The 16,900-nt window shown below is 45.9% G+C and overlaps 1 protein-coding gene across 3 annotated transcripts in view; it reads left to right on the top strand.

Annotated features, from left to right (window-relative positions):
* The window catches only part of Znf217 (zinc finger protein 217), a 41,828-nt gene that overhangs the window by 19,104 nt on the left and 5,824 nt on the right, over positions 1-16,900 (top strand). For 2 of the 3 annotated variants that reach the window (XM_013024359.1, XM_013024358.1), the window contains exons 2-4: positions 8,657-10,358; positions 14,215-14,331; positions 15,158-16,696. In XM_013024359.1, coding sequence (XP_012879813.1) covers positions 8,972-10,358; positions 14,215-14,331; positions 15,158-16,696 — 3,043 coding nt within the window. In that variant the 5' untranslated portion in view covers positions 8,657-8,971. The remainder of the gene's footprint in view (positions 1-8,656; positions 10,359-14,214; positions 14,332-15,157; positions 16,697-16,900) is intronic. The other variant, XM_013024360.1, reaches the window with a different exon arrangement.

A 16,900-nucleotide genomic window follows, 5' to 3' on the forward strand; every position in this document is an offset into this window, starting at 1 on the left:
CCTCCTGCCGGTCCGGACCCTCCGCGCCCGGACTGCGTTTCCTGGATGTGCGATAAGGTGGTTTGGGTTTTCTTTTTTTTCTTTTGAAGATTTCCCCCCCTCCCCTTCTCTGCCCCAAAGTCGAGTCGTGGCTCGTAGAGTCGTTAAGAGTGTGTCTGCAACCTGGGGGGCGGGTGTTGCGGGGCCCCGGGGCCGGCGGGGCCAGCTCCGAGGACCCCGGGCGGGGGTGTTCGCCCCGAAGTGCTTGCTTGCTTCCCGAAGGAAGTTTGCGTCGGGAGGCGCCGAGTGGAGAAACCGCTCTGCTTGGGAGGCTGAGTTCTCCTCTCCCGATTGCTCCCGAACCCCAAACGCACGGGACCGTGGGGGGTGCGTCTGGGGGGTGCCTGGGTGGTCTGCCTTGGGGCGCCCGGGTTCCGGGGGACCCACGTTTTAGGACGGGGCAGGGCCACGGAGGACGGGAAGCGCATTCTTGGGCGGGTGGGGGGGGTGGGGAGAGCAGGCAGTGAATTTTCCCAAAAAGTTGGGTGACCGGAGCCAGACCACCAAGCCCCCCCTTTCGGCCACCAGAAGTCTGCCATACAAAGGCAGTAGAAACCCGACCCCCCACCTTTTTTTTTGTCCCAAAGAAAAGGGTGGTCGTTTCAAGTGTGTTGTTCCATTTTGAAATTTTTTGAGCCTCGACTTACCTTTGAGTCAGTCCCATTGGGCTGGAGGGCTTTGGGCATTCCTAAGCAGGTACTAAAGAAATGGAGGCTGCCTAGTGGGTCTGGAGCCAATTCGGGGGTCGTTAGTCGTACACCTTGTGGCCCTGGCCAGTTTCCTGGTTTGGTGGATGGTTTGGAACCATTAAGCTGTATGTTTGAAGAAGCCCAGTCTGACTTAGTTCAGGTTGATTCAATTATGTCTTCATCCCTTTTGAGTTGGTTGAATGACTTGACATGAGATTAAGCTCAACAAAAGGAGAGGCAGGGTAAGACAGCTGCCGAGCAGGCCTGGCCAGTAGGTAGGGGTCTCCAGGGGCTGTTCACCTTCTCTTTGTATGTGGGAACGATGCTCAGTCAGCTCTCATTTACTGTACTTTTCCCCTGAAGTGGAGGGACTGCCTTGATTGATCACAAATCAGACTTTATAATGTGAAGTTTTTTAAGGCCTTTAGGATGAGTAATAGGTCTAGTTTCTTAAAAGCCTTTGTGTGTCTGTAATGACAAGTGCAGAAAAATCTAATTGCTTTATGTCTCCAGAATACAACAGTTACACCACTAGTTTGTGCTTGCTTAGTTAATGTGTGCTGAGAACTTTTTAGGTGTGTCCTTAATGGTGGATGACTTTTTTTTTTCCTTCCGAGAAGTCATGTTTATTTTAGATACTGTTCTGAGTTCTGAAGCCTGTAGTGTACTGTATTGGTTTCTTTAATCCTCCTGTTCTTAGTTCAAGTCACTCCTATCTTCAAATTACTGCCAGTTTTATTCAGTTACAGAAGTATTAAAGAGTCAGGAAGGAGGAATTTAGAAAACCCAGTTGTCTGTTGTTACAATGCAGATTTGTAGTGTATTTGGATTGTTAGAATGGGGTTAGTAATCTGGCCGTTGGGGACTCAGTGTGTGGAGGAAGGCTGCCCTTTAGAACTGTACCTTCATTTGCATATACGAGGAGGAAGTAAGAGGGACCCTTTCTGCCTTTTCGTGGTGAAAGGACACATTGGCTCCCAGGGTCCAGTCAGTGTCCAGCCTCACCACACCAGCCACCACTTGGCAGTTGGACCCTTGTTTTTTAATAACTTGTGAGATTGAAGTTAGAGCAGTTGCCTTGGATTCCTGGTATCCTCTTTCACTTCTTAGTTAGAAAAAAGGAAGTAAGATACCACTTCGAAAAAATGTGCGGAGAAAAATTTTCCCCCTGAAGAATGTATTTTAATAGTATCTCAGAGATTTTTTTTTCCCTCCAGGTGGCTGAGGAGGAAAAGGGGAGTGAAAGCTATGACTTTGGTTTCCTTTCTTTTAGGTGGAGGAAGATTTGCATTCTCTTTGTAATCCCCCATTTTTGGCTGTGAAACTCAGGGAGGACTTAGGAGCCCCTAATCCCCTTCCTAGGGACTTGTTTTAGAGGAAATCTGAAAATAAGACTTAATCAAGTCACTTATGCACTGATGAAATAATTAAGGCTACTATGGCCGACTCGAGTCTCTATCTCCTTGGGCGCTGTAAGTGCTAATCACCTTTCTCCCTTACCATCAGGTCTTAGGAAATGCTGTGTTTTTACCCCAGCGGGTTGCCCTCTCCAGCCAGAGCACTCTGTTCTGAGAAGCTTGATTAGAGCCTTGGGTGTCCCAAAGATGGGCCATTTTCCATTTTGCCAAGTGACATTCTTTTTGCACAGTTGTCACAAACATGGTATTGGTGATAAGAACTTTGGAGTAGCTTTGATGACCCTTGACTGCTTAAAACCTACTAATTTAACAAGGGTTCTACATTTTTCTGACTCTTGTCAAAATAAATAGTGCTTTTACAGATGTTTTATATGAAGCTTTGTCTCTACTTGTTCAGTTCCGAGTGTCTCAGAAGTTGTGGTGGTATACTTGAGGTGGCTGGATATGATATGTTTAAAATAATTCCTAGTTTCCCATTCCAGTTTAAACCCATAGAAGTGTGTTTAAGAAGTTGAAAAGTTGAACAACTTCTAATAAAGACACAGTAGCTGTAGGTTTACAAGCTTCAGAATTAATAAATAGAAATGAAAACCATGAGACAGTTGTGTAAGCCCAACTGTTAAAGATTAAAATAAGTGGAAAAGATTTTAGGTTACATATTACTGTCAAACATGTAGAATGGCTTTAAAAATCACTAGAGTATTAAAAAATAAAAACCTGGAAAGTCTGTACAGAACAGCTACCAAAACTGAGTTAAAAGAATCCTAGTCATATCAAATGTTCCAAACAGTGAAGGGTTTAGTTCAGCATGTAAATTAAGATTGGGACAATAGAGGAGCCTTCCTTCTACACCCCATCTCCAGATTTTGGGGGGAGGGGTGTTAACCAGTTGGAACACAGGCACGTGGGGAGGAAAGACTGTACTGTTACACAAAGACAGTAGCAAGGGAAGCCAGGTTGTGGAGTCTGATTTAATGGACTCCCTCCGGGGCAGTGTCAAACTCTCCTGAAACGTTGCTGGCTTTTTCGGTTAAGGTGATGTCGATTTTTGTTCGAAGCCATCTTACAGCTGGACAAATTTACAATGGTATGTAGGGCAAAGGGTTTTGAATTTAGACCATGAGGCCAGATAGAAATCTGTCTTTAAGGAAGTAGAAGGAGGGCCATTCTAAAGTTCACAGTTCCTGTGAGCAAGCAAGCTGGCTCCTTACTTACATATGTCTTCCAAATAAATAAGGAGGTGTCCTCCCCCACCCCCACATTAGCCAGTTGCCACCACTAATCAATGTTCCTTAAAGAACTCTACATTTGGACACTTGTTGACAGTGCTGTAAACATCCTGCCCAGCATACCCATATAACTGAGTTACTGGAAATTTGGGACCAGTTTGGTAATTTTATGATAAAGTTGAGAAATAAAATTACAAATCCTGAATAGACAGCTGAGTAAATTGTGGGACAGAGTGGGTTTAGCTCCCTATCCTTGGTTGGAAGCTTGCCTAGCTGTTTGTGACCTGCACTGCCCCACTCAGGCTGGGGTTAATAGGCTGTGTGGTGTTTCTTGTGTTCATTACTTTAACCTGGAGTTAAATGGGTTGCATGACAGACATATACAGGTTTTGTTGAGTCAGCCATAGGATATTTTTTTTTTGTTTCCCCTGTTCTGCCTCTGTCAAATCCATATAATTTAAAAGTTATGTTCAAAGTGGAGGGTTGGTTTAATTTTTCTGTTTGATAGTGGATAAATCATTTTTAGTTTACTATATAAATGGCCTGAACAGTGATTGTTACTACTAACTAAAAAGAGGACCTTCCCCATTAATTTGGAAAGCAAGGAGGTGACTTGAAATAAACATTAATTTTTAGTTTTTATTGTCTTAATATTTGGGAAAGGGGAGTATTTAGATATTGTTAAGGAAAGATCCTAGGCCTGTAAGTGTTGCCTGAGCTTGTATTTAACTTGAAGTTAGTTAGATTGCTCTAATTTAGACATTCCTGGCCAGGCCTGAAGGAAGTCAGTCTACTCTGAGCATGGTGGTGGGTAATGGGCAGTTACTGCTCATCTACATGTGCTGGCTTGTGTGACACACAGAGAAACACCTCCAGCACTGATCTGTAGGTTAAGGAACAGGTGAAGAGGATGATAAAACAGCTAGGCTCTTTAATTTCCTGAAGTTTTGTTTTCCCTCAGACAAAATTCTGTCAGTTTTCAAAATGTAGACGATTGTACTCCCTTATGTAAAAGTAATACCAGCAGAAACTCACTGTTTGCAGTGCTTCATCATGCCTAGTTAAAAATTAAGTTATATCCCTTAAGGGTCTTCCAGATCAAGATGGAATTGGCAGAAGACTGTCAGCATTGATAATACTGAAAGTAAAATGAAAGGTGTATGTGGTTCTAAGTTCCCAGGAAAAGCCTTTGGCAGAGCCACACTGACCTGGGTGAATCAAGAGGTTTCTAGTTAGGATTTTTATTGTATTTTCACCTCACCTTGTTGGGCTGAGTATTTTTGTATAGTTCTGAGAAAATGGAGATTATTTTCTCTAGGCTTTTCCCATGTTTTGGCCTTTGAGCAGGTTTTTGTTTTTGTTTTGTATATGGAGATTTGCTTTGTAATCCTGAATTTAAACTTGGAAAATTTAAATCCTTTTCAGTCAGCTTCAAGCATCTTTTCCCACAGGTTATGAGGGAAGTTGGGTTGATCATTTAGCTCTGTGTGACTCAGGAGAGTTGAGAGTGTGAGGTTACAGGTTTGGATTGCTTCTGTGCAGTAACTGCTCTGAGGAAGGGGATTAAGGACATACAGTGTGTGTGAATGTAGAGAAAGAACTCACAGGAGGCTTAGAAGTTTCATAACCAGAACTTGGAAGTAATTTTATAGTTAGAAGGATCCAGATGAATTGGCTGGAGACTAGAAGTTTTAACTTCAGTTACTAAATAACCACAGATTTGGGCATAGGGCTAATTTGGGAAAAAGTAAAGATGAATAGAATTTTTGTGTGTTTTTGACAGTGTTTGATAAATATCTTATTGCTGTCTGAAGGTGGTATAATTTACAATCTGTGTGTAAAGAATACTATTTCCCAAGAAGAGTCACTGCCAGGAGGGTGATGGTTACTCCTAATTTGTTGTACTTCAGTACAATTTAACACACTTTTCATTAAGCAATGTATGATTAATGTTTGCTAATTTATAGTCTTGAGATGTAGTGGTAGACCGTATAGTAGCTTTCATCCCAAATCAGTGTCTAGGTAGTAACTTAAATATTCTTAGTGAATTTCAAAGATTATGTTGTGGTACATTAAAAAAAGTAAGTCAGTAATCACATAGTAAATTAAGCCCTAGTATTGTCTCAAAATGTAAGATTAGTATTGAAGGACCACCTGACTCCCGTGCCTATGGCTGAAGGGTAACTGTTTACCTGAGCAGAGGTTTTAAACTATTTTAAACATAAAGTGTTTTTACGCACTACCTTTCAATAAGCCTGCTGTGTGTTCTGGATGCTCACTGTCCTGCCCAGTAAAATCGTTTGAGTTGTAAGGTGGTATTTAACACCCCCACTTCTTTGTTAGGAAAGACAATTCTTCCATCAGCCGCCACATGGGCTTACTGTTGCTTCTGTGCTTAGAAGAGAGCCTGGGGGATTCTGGGAAGGCTGTATGTACATTTCCTTTGTTTGGGGGTGGGGTGGGGGGGAGTGTTGTTATTAGTAATTACATTAGAATTTTGTTTTGGTTATTTCTGATATGATTTAGGTATTTATTAGAACCACTTTAAGGATTTTTGCTTAGCCAGTTAGTTTAAATGGTGTACATGTAGTTTAAATTATTGGTTGCTTTAGAGTTTAAGAATTCTGTTTACATTTTTTTATTATTATTTTTTGTTTTGTAGTTTTCAAGTTCGTCCAGACCCATAGCCGATTTCTGTAGCAGGTCCAGCTTGTTTGTTTGGATCACAGCAAGGCTGGAACTCTCCTTGCTCTTCTTTTTCATAACACTGTTCCCACTGTGCCTTGTGTTACCCTACACTCCAGGGAAGGAATTGAGAATGTTAGCTAGAGACCATGGCAGACTTCTTGCTCTTACTCCAGAGATTTGAGGATTTTGGAGATGAACATTGGAACGAAACTGTATTTTGTAGATGGATAGTTGTAGTACAGTGCCTGGTGGGAAAACGGGGCTCCACATATTTCTAGTGTGACCTTGATGAGTAAGGAGAGGTAGGAGGCTCCCCCAGTGCTGCCAGCACATTAAGAAAGTGAGGTTTCTGCCCTGAATTGTTCATTGAACTGAGAGCCAGGTTTTTCTCACCCTCAGTCCCACCTACTGTGCTGAGGATTATACTGGTTCTTACCTTTGAGCTGTGCTCTTAGCCCAGCCAAATTTCATTAAAAAAAAAAAAAGAAAAAAGTCGAGGCTTGCCCTAAGCTGACTTTGATTTTGCTAATTAAGGACATTCAAAACAAAACAAAATTACTGTCTGAAAGTTCCCCTTGGTCTTAACTACTTTAGCATTTAAAAGAAGATAGGACCTTAAGAGAATGATAATGTTTTTTCCTTAGTTTTGTTTTTGAAGGTACTTTAGATTTGAACTCAGAACTTTATATGCTTGCCAAACTAGTATACCTACTGCTTGTGCTATAAGACCAACATATAAATGGTGATCTGTATTGAAGTTGAAATTGGTCCTTGTGGCTTGGTATAGAACTCATTGAGTTATTTTCTCTAGTTGTTGATTCGTCTGTAGAAAGTTTTCTAGAATGCATACCTTAGTTCTTCAGTGACCAAGTGGCTCAGGGCATGGGTGTGGTGGTGACACTGGGGAGGCTGACTGGACCTGCAGTCTCTGCACCGTGCTGTATTGTGACACCGGCAGGTATCCAGCCCACGTGTTTATCCTGCATTGTGATTACAACAGAGGAAAAGTACAAATGGAGATAAAACTGCAGTGTTTTCTTTACCTAAGCTTTGCTCTAGAGTCTTGGGCAGAGCAGCTGTAGTACAGTGTAGTGTTAGTCTCTAGTTTATTCAGAACTAAAGATCAACAGGGAGAATGAAAGGAAAGTGCACAGTCCCAGCTCTGAGGAGCTGGAGAGGACAGTGGGGGGCAGCGATTTGCTTGTGTTTGTTTCCTTGGGTAGAATTAACTGACTTAAGTGTTAGAGTAGCTGGCAGTGTTGAAAGGCAGGTTGTCTGGGTGCCATAAAGGGGAGAGTATTGACCTGAGAGGTTAATTCTCTGAGTGAAAATCAACCTCTCCATAAGGGCCTGCAGAGCTACATAAAATAAGCCTTTTTCCATCTGGCCAGCCATAATGGGAGAGGTAGGTTAAAAAGATGGTAAAACCTGTTTTCTGCTGAAAAACTAAACCATTTAGAAACAGCTCTGTTGTGTGTTTTATCATGAATGTGTGCATTCACCACGTACAGATTTTGTTTGCATATTTCCTTGTTTGTTGTTTGGACTGGGATGTCTGGTGTGATGCTTGCTGAACAGTGGACTGCAGTTTAGAATAAGCAGGGACCCAAATCTGTCTAATGCCTTCTCTCAGGATGAGTGCCATGCTGAGGATTTTGGGGATGGTTCCTAATTAGTACCATGTTTTGGGCCTTGTCTGTGGGTGTATAGAAAATCAATTGGCACTTGGCTTGAAGATGTGGTTTCCTGTCGTCATCTTTACTCTTACAGCTTGCAGTGTGGGAGGCTTATAGGATGTATACTCACCTTGTATTGGCATTCAAAATATGATAATTTGTCTTTATACTTTGTGGGTGTGTGCCTCTGTGTGTGTATGTGTGTGTGTGTGTGTGTGTGTGTGTGTATGTATGTATATATATATGTACACAGGAGCCCAGGCCTCCCCTGTGTGTGTGTGTGTGTGTGTGTGTTCCTGTCAGCTTCTGTTGTGTATACCACACTCAACTTATTTGTCCTTTAAACTTAAAAGTGAAGTACCACGTTAAAAGTATCCTTTTCTCTTCCTTCCTTCCCTGCTTCCTTGCTTGCTTGCTTGCTTGCTTGCTTCCTTCCTTCTTTTTTTTTTTGCTGATAATTTGGCTTGAATTTAGGGTCGTTGCTATCCCTTAGCATTTCGCTCTAGGCTGGCACTCTACCACTTGAGCCACATCTTCACATTCATCTTTTTGGTGATTGATTGGCAATAAGAGTCTCATGGACTTTTCTATCCAGGCTGGCTTTGAACCACAATCCTAACTACTTGAGAGCAGATCTCAGCCTTTCAAGTAACTAGGATTATAGGCACGAGCCACAGATGCCTTGGCTTTTGAAGTTTTTTGACTAGATGAAATTCTACACACTTAATAAGTGTACTGACTGGACAGAATGTTGCTTGTTTAATGAACAAACATGTTTAACCAGATGTGATATGGGTTAGGTAGAGGTGAGGCAGTTGAATGAGGTCCCTCTGTGACGTGGTAGGCCATTTGACTCAGATACACTGCCTTCTCTTTTCTAGTCTTGTTAACTAGTTTTGTTATTTCCCCCCCTCTAGGTTTTGGAAACCTGGTGTCCACATCTCAGTCAGTGGAGACTCAGTGGAATTAAGACTTGTGCGAAGTCCGATGTAAGGCACAGTGTGCAGTCCCCTGAGAGTGGCTGGTGACGTCACTGAGTTTCTCCAAACTTAGGAGGAGAAGTCAGATGCTTTCTTTTGAACTGTGTCATACGTATTGGTCCTAGTTTTGGAGGCGAGCAGAAGCTGTTGAGGTGACAGACAAGTCTTCCAAGTGGCCTTATTCCAACCCCAGGAGTTCTCCAGCGAAGCGTTTTTTCTTGGTTTATATCCAGTCCTCAAGCAACAGGAGACATGCCAACTCAGTCCCTCCTGGTGTACATAGATGGGCCAGAAGTCGTTGGGGGGTCTCTTGGCACCCAGATGGAGGTGGATAATACCATGTCATTCAAAGGGGCTGCCGTGGTTCCTTTCCGAGCCTGTCAGGAGAAAAGTATAATCCAGATAGAAGACTATGTGCCCTTGGATTGCATGTTCTGCAGCCAGACCTTTGCACAGTCGGAGGACCTGAACAACCACGTCTTTCTGCAGCACCGGCCCACTCTGTGCGAGCCTGCCGTTCTGCGCGTGGAGGCAGAGTACCTCAGTCCTCTTGATAAAAGTCGGGTGCGAGCAGAACCCCCGAAGGACAAAAATTGCACAGAAAAGGAAGAACTGAGCTGTGAGGTGTGTGGGCAGACGTTTGGCGTGGCTTTTGATGTTGAGGCGCACATGAAGAAACACAAGGACTCATTCACGTACGGGTGCAGCCTGTGTGGCAGAAGGTTCAAGGAGCCCTGGTTTCTGAAGAACCACATGCGGACCCATAGTGGCAAGGCAGGTGCCAGGAGCAAGCTGCAGCAGGGCCTGGACAGCCCGGCCACCATCAATGAGGTGGTCCAGGCACATGCAGTTGTGAGCATCACATCACCTTACAAAATCTGCATGGTTTGTGGCTTCCTCTTTCCAAATAAAGAGAATCTAATTGAGCACAGCAAGATGCACACCAAAGAAGCCACTGCTGCTGCCAGCAACACGCAGATTGATGCCTGGCAGGAGGGAATGCCCTCTCCATTCCCATCCCCAAGGGAAGAGCTGCTGCAGTTTTTAAACTTAAGGCCCAAGTGCCACCCTGAGACCACAAGGAAGGCCACTGCAAGCATCCCTCAGCTGGACCCCTTCACCACCTACCAGGCGTGGCAGCTGGCCACCAAGGGGAAGGTTGCCATCGCCCAGGAGGAGGTGAAGGAATCCGGGCACGAAGGGAGCACTGACAATGATGACTCGTGTTCGGAGAAAGAAGAGCTGGGAGAAATTTGGAATGGGAATAAATCAGAAGGGTCCGGAAAGTCCAAAACAAATAAAAGTAGTTGTGCGGGCTTTTCACAAGAAAAGGAAAAAGCCAGACAGGCCAGTGGTGAAGTGCCTTCTACGGACACTGATGCCAAGTTGGCCAGTAACAAGGAGAAGCCCACACACTGCTCTGAATGCGGCAAAACCTTCCGGACTTATCACCAGCTGGTGCTGCACTCCCGAGTGCACAAGAAGGACCGGAGAACTGACACGGGCTCACCCCCCATGTCCGCGGACAGCAGGCAGCCTGGGTCCTGTTCCCTGGACCTTGCCCCCACTCTGGACGACCGCGGAGAAGGAGGTTCTGAAGACGGATCTGAGGACGGGCTCCCTGAGGGGCTCCAATTGGGTAAGCACCTTGCCACATACACCCTTTAGGTGGAGTCACTTAACCAGGGTTGTGCCGAAAGGTTTGGCTTCTCAGAGTTTCTCCTTGGGCAGTCTGTGATTTTTATTTTTATTTTTTTATGTTTTGTTCCAAAGACATGTTTTTGTAATCTGTCTCTTTTAGAACCATCCAGCCCTGGCTCTCACCTGGGACTCCCAGGTGACATCTGGCAATGTTTGGAGATATTTCTGGTGTTGCTAGGTATGCCTAAGTGAGCTGGCATCTCCATCAAAGAACTGCGTAGCCCAGAAAGGCAGTAGTGTCAGGAGGGAGGGATTCTGCCCTTCACTCCTTCTTACCTCACGTGTACCAAGCCTAGGCAGGCCTACTTCCTGTGCATTTATTCTAAACAGGCTTCTGTGGGTATAGGAGACACTGGCAGGGTTGCCAGGCAGAGCCAGGGTTTCCTAGGACAGTCATCTATTACTTTCTGATCACTTGCCTGATCATGTGGTGGTCAGGATCCGGTAACAAATGCTTAAGTGACTGGAATGGTCTGTTGGTAAAATTTAGGCGATATAAGCTCATTTCACACTGGCTCAGAAGACCTGCCAGCATGCCAATGGCATTTCTAGACGTAAACTGAGACCTCTACCTCTGTACATCTTGCGCCTAGCCTGGTGGCATGATCTAAGGCAAAGGAGTCCACCTGGGTCTCAGACCCACTGAAATAGTGAAATAGGGGTTCTGCTGTTTAATGTACCCCTTGTGTGAGACACACATTAGTGATGAGGAGCATCATTTCCAAGAGCTAAGAGCAGATGTGTTGCATCCTTTCCATATAGCTTTGCTATCTGTGTATTTCAAGCCTTCTGAGAACTCTGGCCTAGGAAGATGTGGGCAGCACAGTGGGCTGGACTTGTCACCAGCTGGTCCCTTAGGCTAGTACTCACGTTTTCTTCGTGGTCACGTAACTGACTTGGGTCTCTTAGCTTCCATCAGAAATGTTTAGTAAGGGCTGGGAAGGTGGCTTAGTGGTAGAGTGCTTGCCTAGCATGCATGACGCCCTGGGTTCAATTCCTTGATACCACATACACAGAAAAAGCCGGAATTGGTGCTCTGGCTCAAGTGGTGGAGTGCTAACCTTGAGCAAAAGAAGCTCAGGGACAGTGCGTAAGCCCTGAGTTCTAGCTCCAGGACTGGCAAAAAAAAAAGAAAAAAAAGAAAAAGAAAAAAGAAAAAAAAAGTTTAGTGGTATGTTGAGCTCCAGGGACAAGGCATCCAGCACTTAGCATAGCTCAAATCTTGTTTCTAGAAACCTAGGAAAAGCTTTCGATATGCTAATTGCATCACAGGTATAAACACAGCCCTATCCAGTTGCCCTGTGATTCCTGGTAGTGTTATACCTTGGGTTTCTGAGAGATACCCAATGTTGGTAGGTGGTAGGGAACCTTGGGGACAGACAGTCAGGGATAGGATGCCCAGTCGCTGGTGCCCACAGGTAGGCCATCATTTCTGGTTCTGTCCCAGTGCTTTGCGACCAATTGTGAGCCACTTAACCTTTCTTTGCTCTGTTTTCCCTATTTGCAAAATGGTTTTCCTGAACCCATCTTCTTCCCCAGGCTATTAAAAGTTCCCTCTCTAGCATTGTAAAAAAGGGTAGGAGATGGTGGAAATGTCATATCTTTCATTTTAAAACGAAGACAATCATTCCATTACTTTGTGGATATGATCTGACAGATGTTCTGATGCACAGTTGGAGGGAGGAGACTCAACAAAGTGTAAACCCAGGGAAAATGCAGTGAGCCAGGCGCATCTGTCTTAGACATGTAGGAAATGGATTTTTCTACATCTGTGTTGTTAGGTAGCTTTAAAGTTTCAAGGTTCTCTTAGTGTACTATCAGTCTGGCTTTTTTTTTTTAATTTTAATTTTTTTTTTATTGGGGTTGTTGTTGGTCGTGGGGCCTGAACTCTGGGCCTGGACACTGTCCCTCAGCTCTTCAGGTCAAGACTAGAGCTCTACCACTTGAGCCACAGTGCCACTTCTGGCTTTTTCAGCTTATGTGGTGCTGAGGAATCAAACCCAGAGCCTCATGCACTCTACCACTGAGCCACCTTCCCAGCCCGAGTCTAGCTTTCTTTAGGTTTCCTTCCCCTCTCCCCACCCCCCTCGCCAGTGCTGATCCTGGGGCTTAAACTGAGGGCTTGGGCAGCCTTCTGTGCCCAAGTTGGCTTTGATGCTTATATTTCATCCTCCCGAGTAGATAGGGTTACAGACATGAGCAAGCAGTTACTGGCTAAGTTTAATCTTTTAATTTTTATTATTATTATTTTTTTTGTGCCTGTCGTAGGACCTGGGTTCTGTCCCTGAGCTTTTTTGCTCCTGGCTGGCTTTTTACCACTTGAGCCACAACTCCACTTCTAACTGTTTGGTGGTTAATGGAAATAAGAGTCTTAGGAACTTTGTTGACCAGGCTGGCTTTGAACTGAATGGTGATCCTCAGCTCTTAGCCTCCTGAGTAGCTAGCATTACAAGCTTAGGTTTACTTTTAAGAATTTTGAAAGTCTTCCTGGTACTTTTTTTTTAGGGCAAGGGCTGTCTCTTGTACTCTTCCCGAGAGTGAGCTCTAGTGAAATGGAGCCTGTAAGTCCTGTGTTTATTACATTGAAGGGGCTTGTGGTAGGCTGCCTTTCAGAATTGTGAGCTGTAAGGGGTCTAGGATGAAGCATTGGGAGGAGGAACAGGGAACTTTTTTTTTTTCTTTTGGGTCCCATTGTGGGGCCTGAACTCTGGGCCTGGGCGCTGTCCCTCAGCTCTTCAGCTTAAGGGTAGCGCTCTACCTCTTGAGCCACGGTGCCAACTTCCAGCTTTTTTTTTTTTTTTTCTGCATATGTGGGGTTGAGGAATTGAACCCAGGGCCTCATGCATGCAAGGCAGGCACTCTACCACTGAGCTACCTTCCCAGCCCCCAGGGAACTCTTAATTGAAAATGAGAGTTTTACAAACTGACTAGTTTTTGTCCTTAAGCCCTGATTATGCTAAATTTTAAGAGATTAACAGGCTTGCAGTCACTTCTAATTGTAATAATGTGTAAATATGATCCTCAGTAGGGAGTTTTTAGAACTAAGTATTCATGCTGGTATTGAACAGCACTATAGCTAGTTATCTGTTGGAGGACTGACGTGGGGTTGGGGCCTTGGTGACCTTTTAATTAGAGTGGGCTTCTGCACATCAGGCCCACTGCCTTAGTGTCAGAGGGGACAGACTTTGGCCTGTCAGGTAGAGTTTTTCCTTTGAAGTGCTGGTGGACTCTGTACAGTCTGTGTTCTCAAACTTCCAAGTGTTGGCCTGATTAGATTGTGCTTGCTGCCCTCTAGTGGAAACTGGTGTGATCTTAGGCTAAGAAAGATTCTTTTCTCCTGGAGATTGGGAATGCTGATAATTTACATTGACTCAGTTTCAAAATCCCTGACTCTGAAGAAGGTGACTTCTACCTTCAGGGGCTCCTGGTCCTGTACACTGCCTGTGGAGAAGATGTACAGAGGCTGTCCGTCCTTCTCCTGTCAAGCGATCATGTATTATAAAACTTATAAAAGTTCAATTGGGCGCCAGTGGCTCATAATCGTAGCTACTCAGGAGGCTGAGATCTGAGGATTGCGGTTCAAAGCCAGCCTGGGCATGAAACTCAGTGAAGCTCTTATCCCCAAGTGACCAGCAAAAAGCTGGAAGTAGAACTGTGGCCCAAGTGTATAGAGCACTAGCCTTGAGCAAAAAAGCACTAAAATAAAAATGTTTATGACAAGAAGGTTTGGGACAACAGTGCCTGGTTCACGTGCTTCAGCTGTCTTACGTAAAAACTTTTGTCTTTGCTTTAAGATAAGAGTGACGGTGGAGGAAAAGTAAAGCATCTCGCATCCTCGAGGGAGTGTAGTTATTGTGGAAAGTTTTTCCGTTCCAACTATTACCTCAATATTCATCTCAGGACGCACACAGGTAAAGGTCTTTGTTTTTAACGCTTGTAGTGGGTAAGAGCTGAGGTGTGTTGTCTGTGGCATTGTGGCGCTGCCCATGAGTAAAGAGCAAGGTGAGCATAGTGTTTAAGGCTGAGTTAGCACTGCTGCAGGACTTTGTTCCCATTCCCACAGGGGTATGTAGGTTCCACACCTCACTCTACCTGCTGACGCATTCATTCATTCAGTACTGGTTCTGGGCTTGAACTCAGAGCCTGGGTGCTGACCCTTAGCTTCTTTGCTCAATATTGGTGCTCTACCCCTTGAGCCACAGCTCCGCTTCCAACTTTTTGCTAGTTCTTTGGAGATAAGCGTCTCCTGACCACAATCATCAGATCTTAGCTTCCTGAGTAGGATTACAGGTGTGAGTCAATGGCACTCCTTCTGACATTTTTAAATGCTACATGTTTTCTAAACTATTTTTGACAATGTAGAATGAAGCTAGCATATCTTGTAGTTGTGGAAGCAACTCTGGCATAGTGGATCTGAGTGTGTCCTCGTTCATGTACAAGCTGGGCAAAGTTACATCTATTTGTTATATCCATTTTCTTAGCTGAAGAAGTGTGATAATCTGTGTTTCTCAGGGGCTAGGACAAAGGTAAATCAGCTAACAGCATTGTTTACTTTGTTTAATGAGGAATGTGCTCACATTCTAGGGCTTTTCCAGATGGTGGGTGTTGAGCAGTGTAGCTCTGAGAAATCTGGGTGGAGAGGGAAGGGAAAGAGCCGGGTGCGCTCTTATAGATTTTCTCAAGTTCGACTTTGGTGCATTTCACAACCTGATAACACAGAGATGTTTCTTGTTTTAGGTGAAAAACCATACAAATGTGAATTCTGTGACTATGCTGCAGCCCAGAAGACATCTCTGAGGTACCACCTGGAGAGACACCACAAGGACAGACAGGTGGCTGACATTGCTGCCGAGGTGAAGAGCGAGGGTAAAGGCCAGGAGGCTGAAGATGCACTATTACCTGCCGACAGCACACAGACCAAAAATGTAAAGCGCTATTTCAATGGTGCCAAAGATGGTAAAGGCAGTCCGCCTGCCAAGCAGCTTCGCGAGATGCCGTCTATCTTTGAGAATGCTCTGGGCAGTGCAGTCCCGCCACCAGCACACAGAGATACTCAGGATTTCCATAAAAGTGCAGCCAGCAGTAGCACTGAGAAAGTGAGCAGAATTCCTGCCCCTGCCTACTTGGACCTTTTGAAGAAGAGGTCAGGGGGTGAACCTCAGGCCAGCATCCTCACCTGTAAATCAGAAGCAGGTGGGGCTTCTGTGGACAGCAGTGCTGTCCTGCGGGGCCACCCAGGCCACATAGAGAAGCAGCCGGAGACTACTGCTGCTGATCGCAAGCCAACAAAGCCCAGCCTGGATTGTCAGGAGAAACCTTTGAACTTATCCCTGGGGGTCCTCCCTGGTTGCTCTGCACTCTCTCTGAGTAAAAGTCTAATCCCCAGCAGCACCTGCCCATTCTGTACCTTTAAAACTTTTTATCCAGAAGTGCTCATGATGCACCAGAGGCTGGAGCACAAGTACAACCCGGACATTCAGAAAAGCTGCAGGAACAAGTCTCTGCTGAGGAGCCGGCGGACCGGCTGCCCGCCTGCCCTGTTGGGCAAAGACGTGCCTCCACTGCCCAGTTTCCACAAAGCCAAGTCCAAGGCTGCTCCCCCAGCGCAGTCCAAATCCCTGCTTCCTGAGAAGGGGCGGCAGGGCTCCTCAGGGCCAGGCAAGGCCCCCCTGACTTCAGGGACGGACTCTAGCACTTTAGCACCAAGTAACCTGAAGTCGCATAGGCCACTGCCCATTGTTGGGGGTCCTGGGGCAGCCAGGCAGCAGCCATCGGAGACGTTTACCAAGCCCAGTGTCTCTCCTGTGCCTGAGAAATCGAAAAGACCTGACGCCAAGGTGAAGCTGCTGCCCGCTGCCTCTTCCCAGGCCCCCCTCGGCAGTGGCAGCAGCAGCGGCAGCAGCAACAGTTCCACCGACCACACCCCAAAGGCTGATGGGTCCTGGGCACCCTCTGGGAGAGACTATCTCTGTAAACGGAACACCGAGTTTGGGGAGCCTCTCCCCAAAAGGCTCAAGTCCAGTGTGGTCGCCCTTGATGTGGAGCAGCCCGGGGCTAATGGCAGAAGAGGCTTTGAGCTCCCCAAGTACCCGGTGGTCCGGAGCCTCCCGACGCTACTGCCGCAGGAGTGTGTGCTGCCCCCCAAGCCCCGGCTCCTGAGCTCCGGAGAGGTGGACTCCCCCAGCGTGCTGACCATGCCGAAGCCCTACAGCGGCTCAGCGCCGCTGCTCGCCTGCCGCCCTGCCGCGCCGCCAGCCCCCAGCCCAGTGCTTGAAGGTACTGCCGGGCGCCGGGCGCGGGGTGCAGTTAGTTGCATTGAGGCCAGAGTGCTACAGCTGAGCCCTGGTTGTCTTTGGGGCCCAAGGGAAGCACTCGGGGGTTGGAAAGGCAACAGTCTGTACTCTTCCATGACTAGGGCCAGGGCTTGATGGTGGTGTGGGTAAGAGCCCCATCCCTCCCCTCCCCTCCCCTCCCCTCCCC

This window comes from Dipodomys ordii, unplaced genomic scaffold, assembly GCF_000151885.1.
Source record: "Dipodomys ordii isolate 6190 unplaced genomic scaffold, Dord_2.0 Scaffold75, whole genome shotgun sequence".
Taxonomy (NCBI): Eukaryota; Metazoa; Chordata; class Mammalia; order Rodentia; family Heteromyidae; genus Dipodomys; species Dipodomys ordii.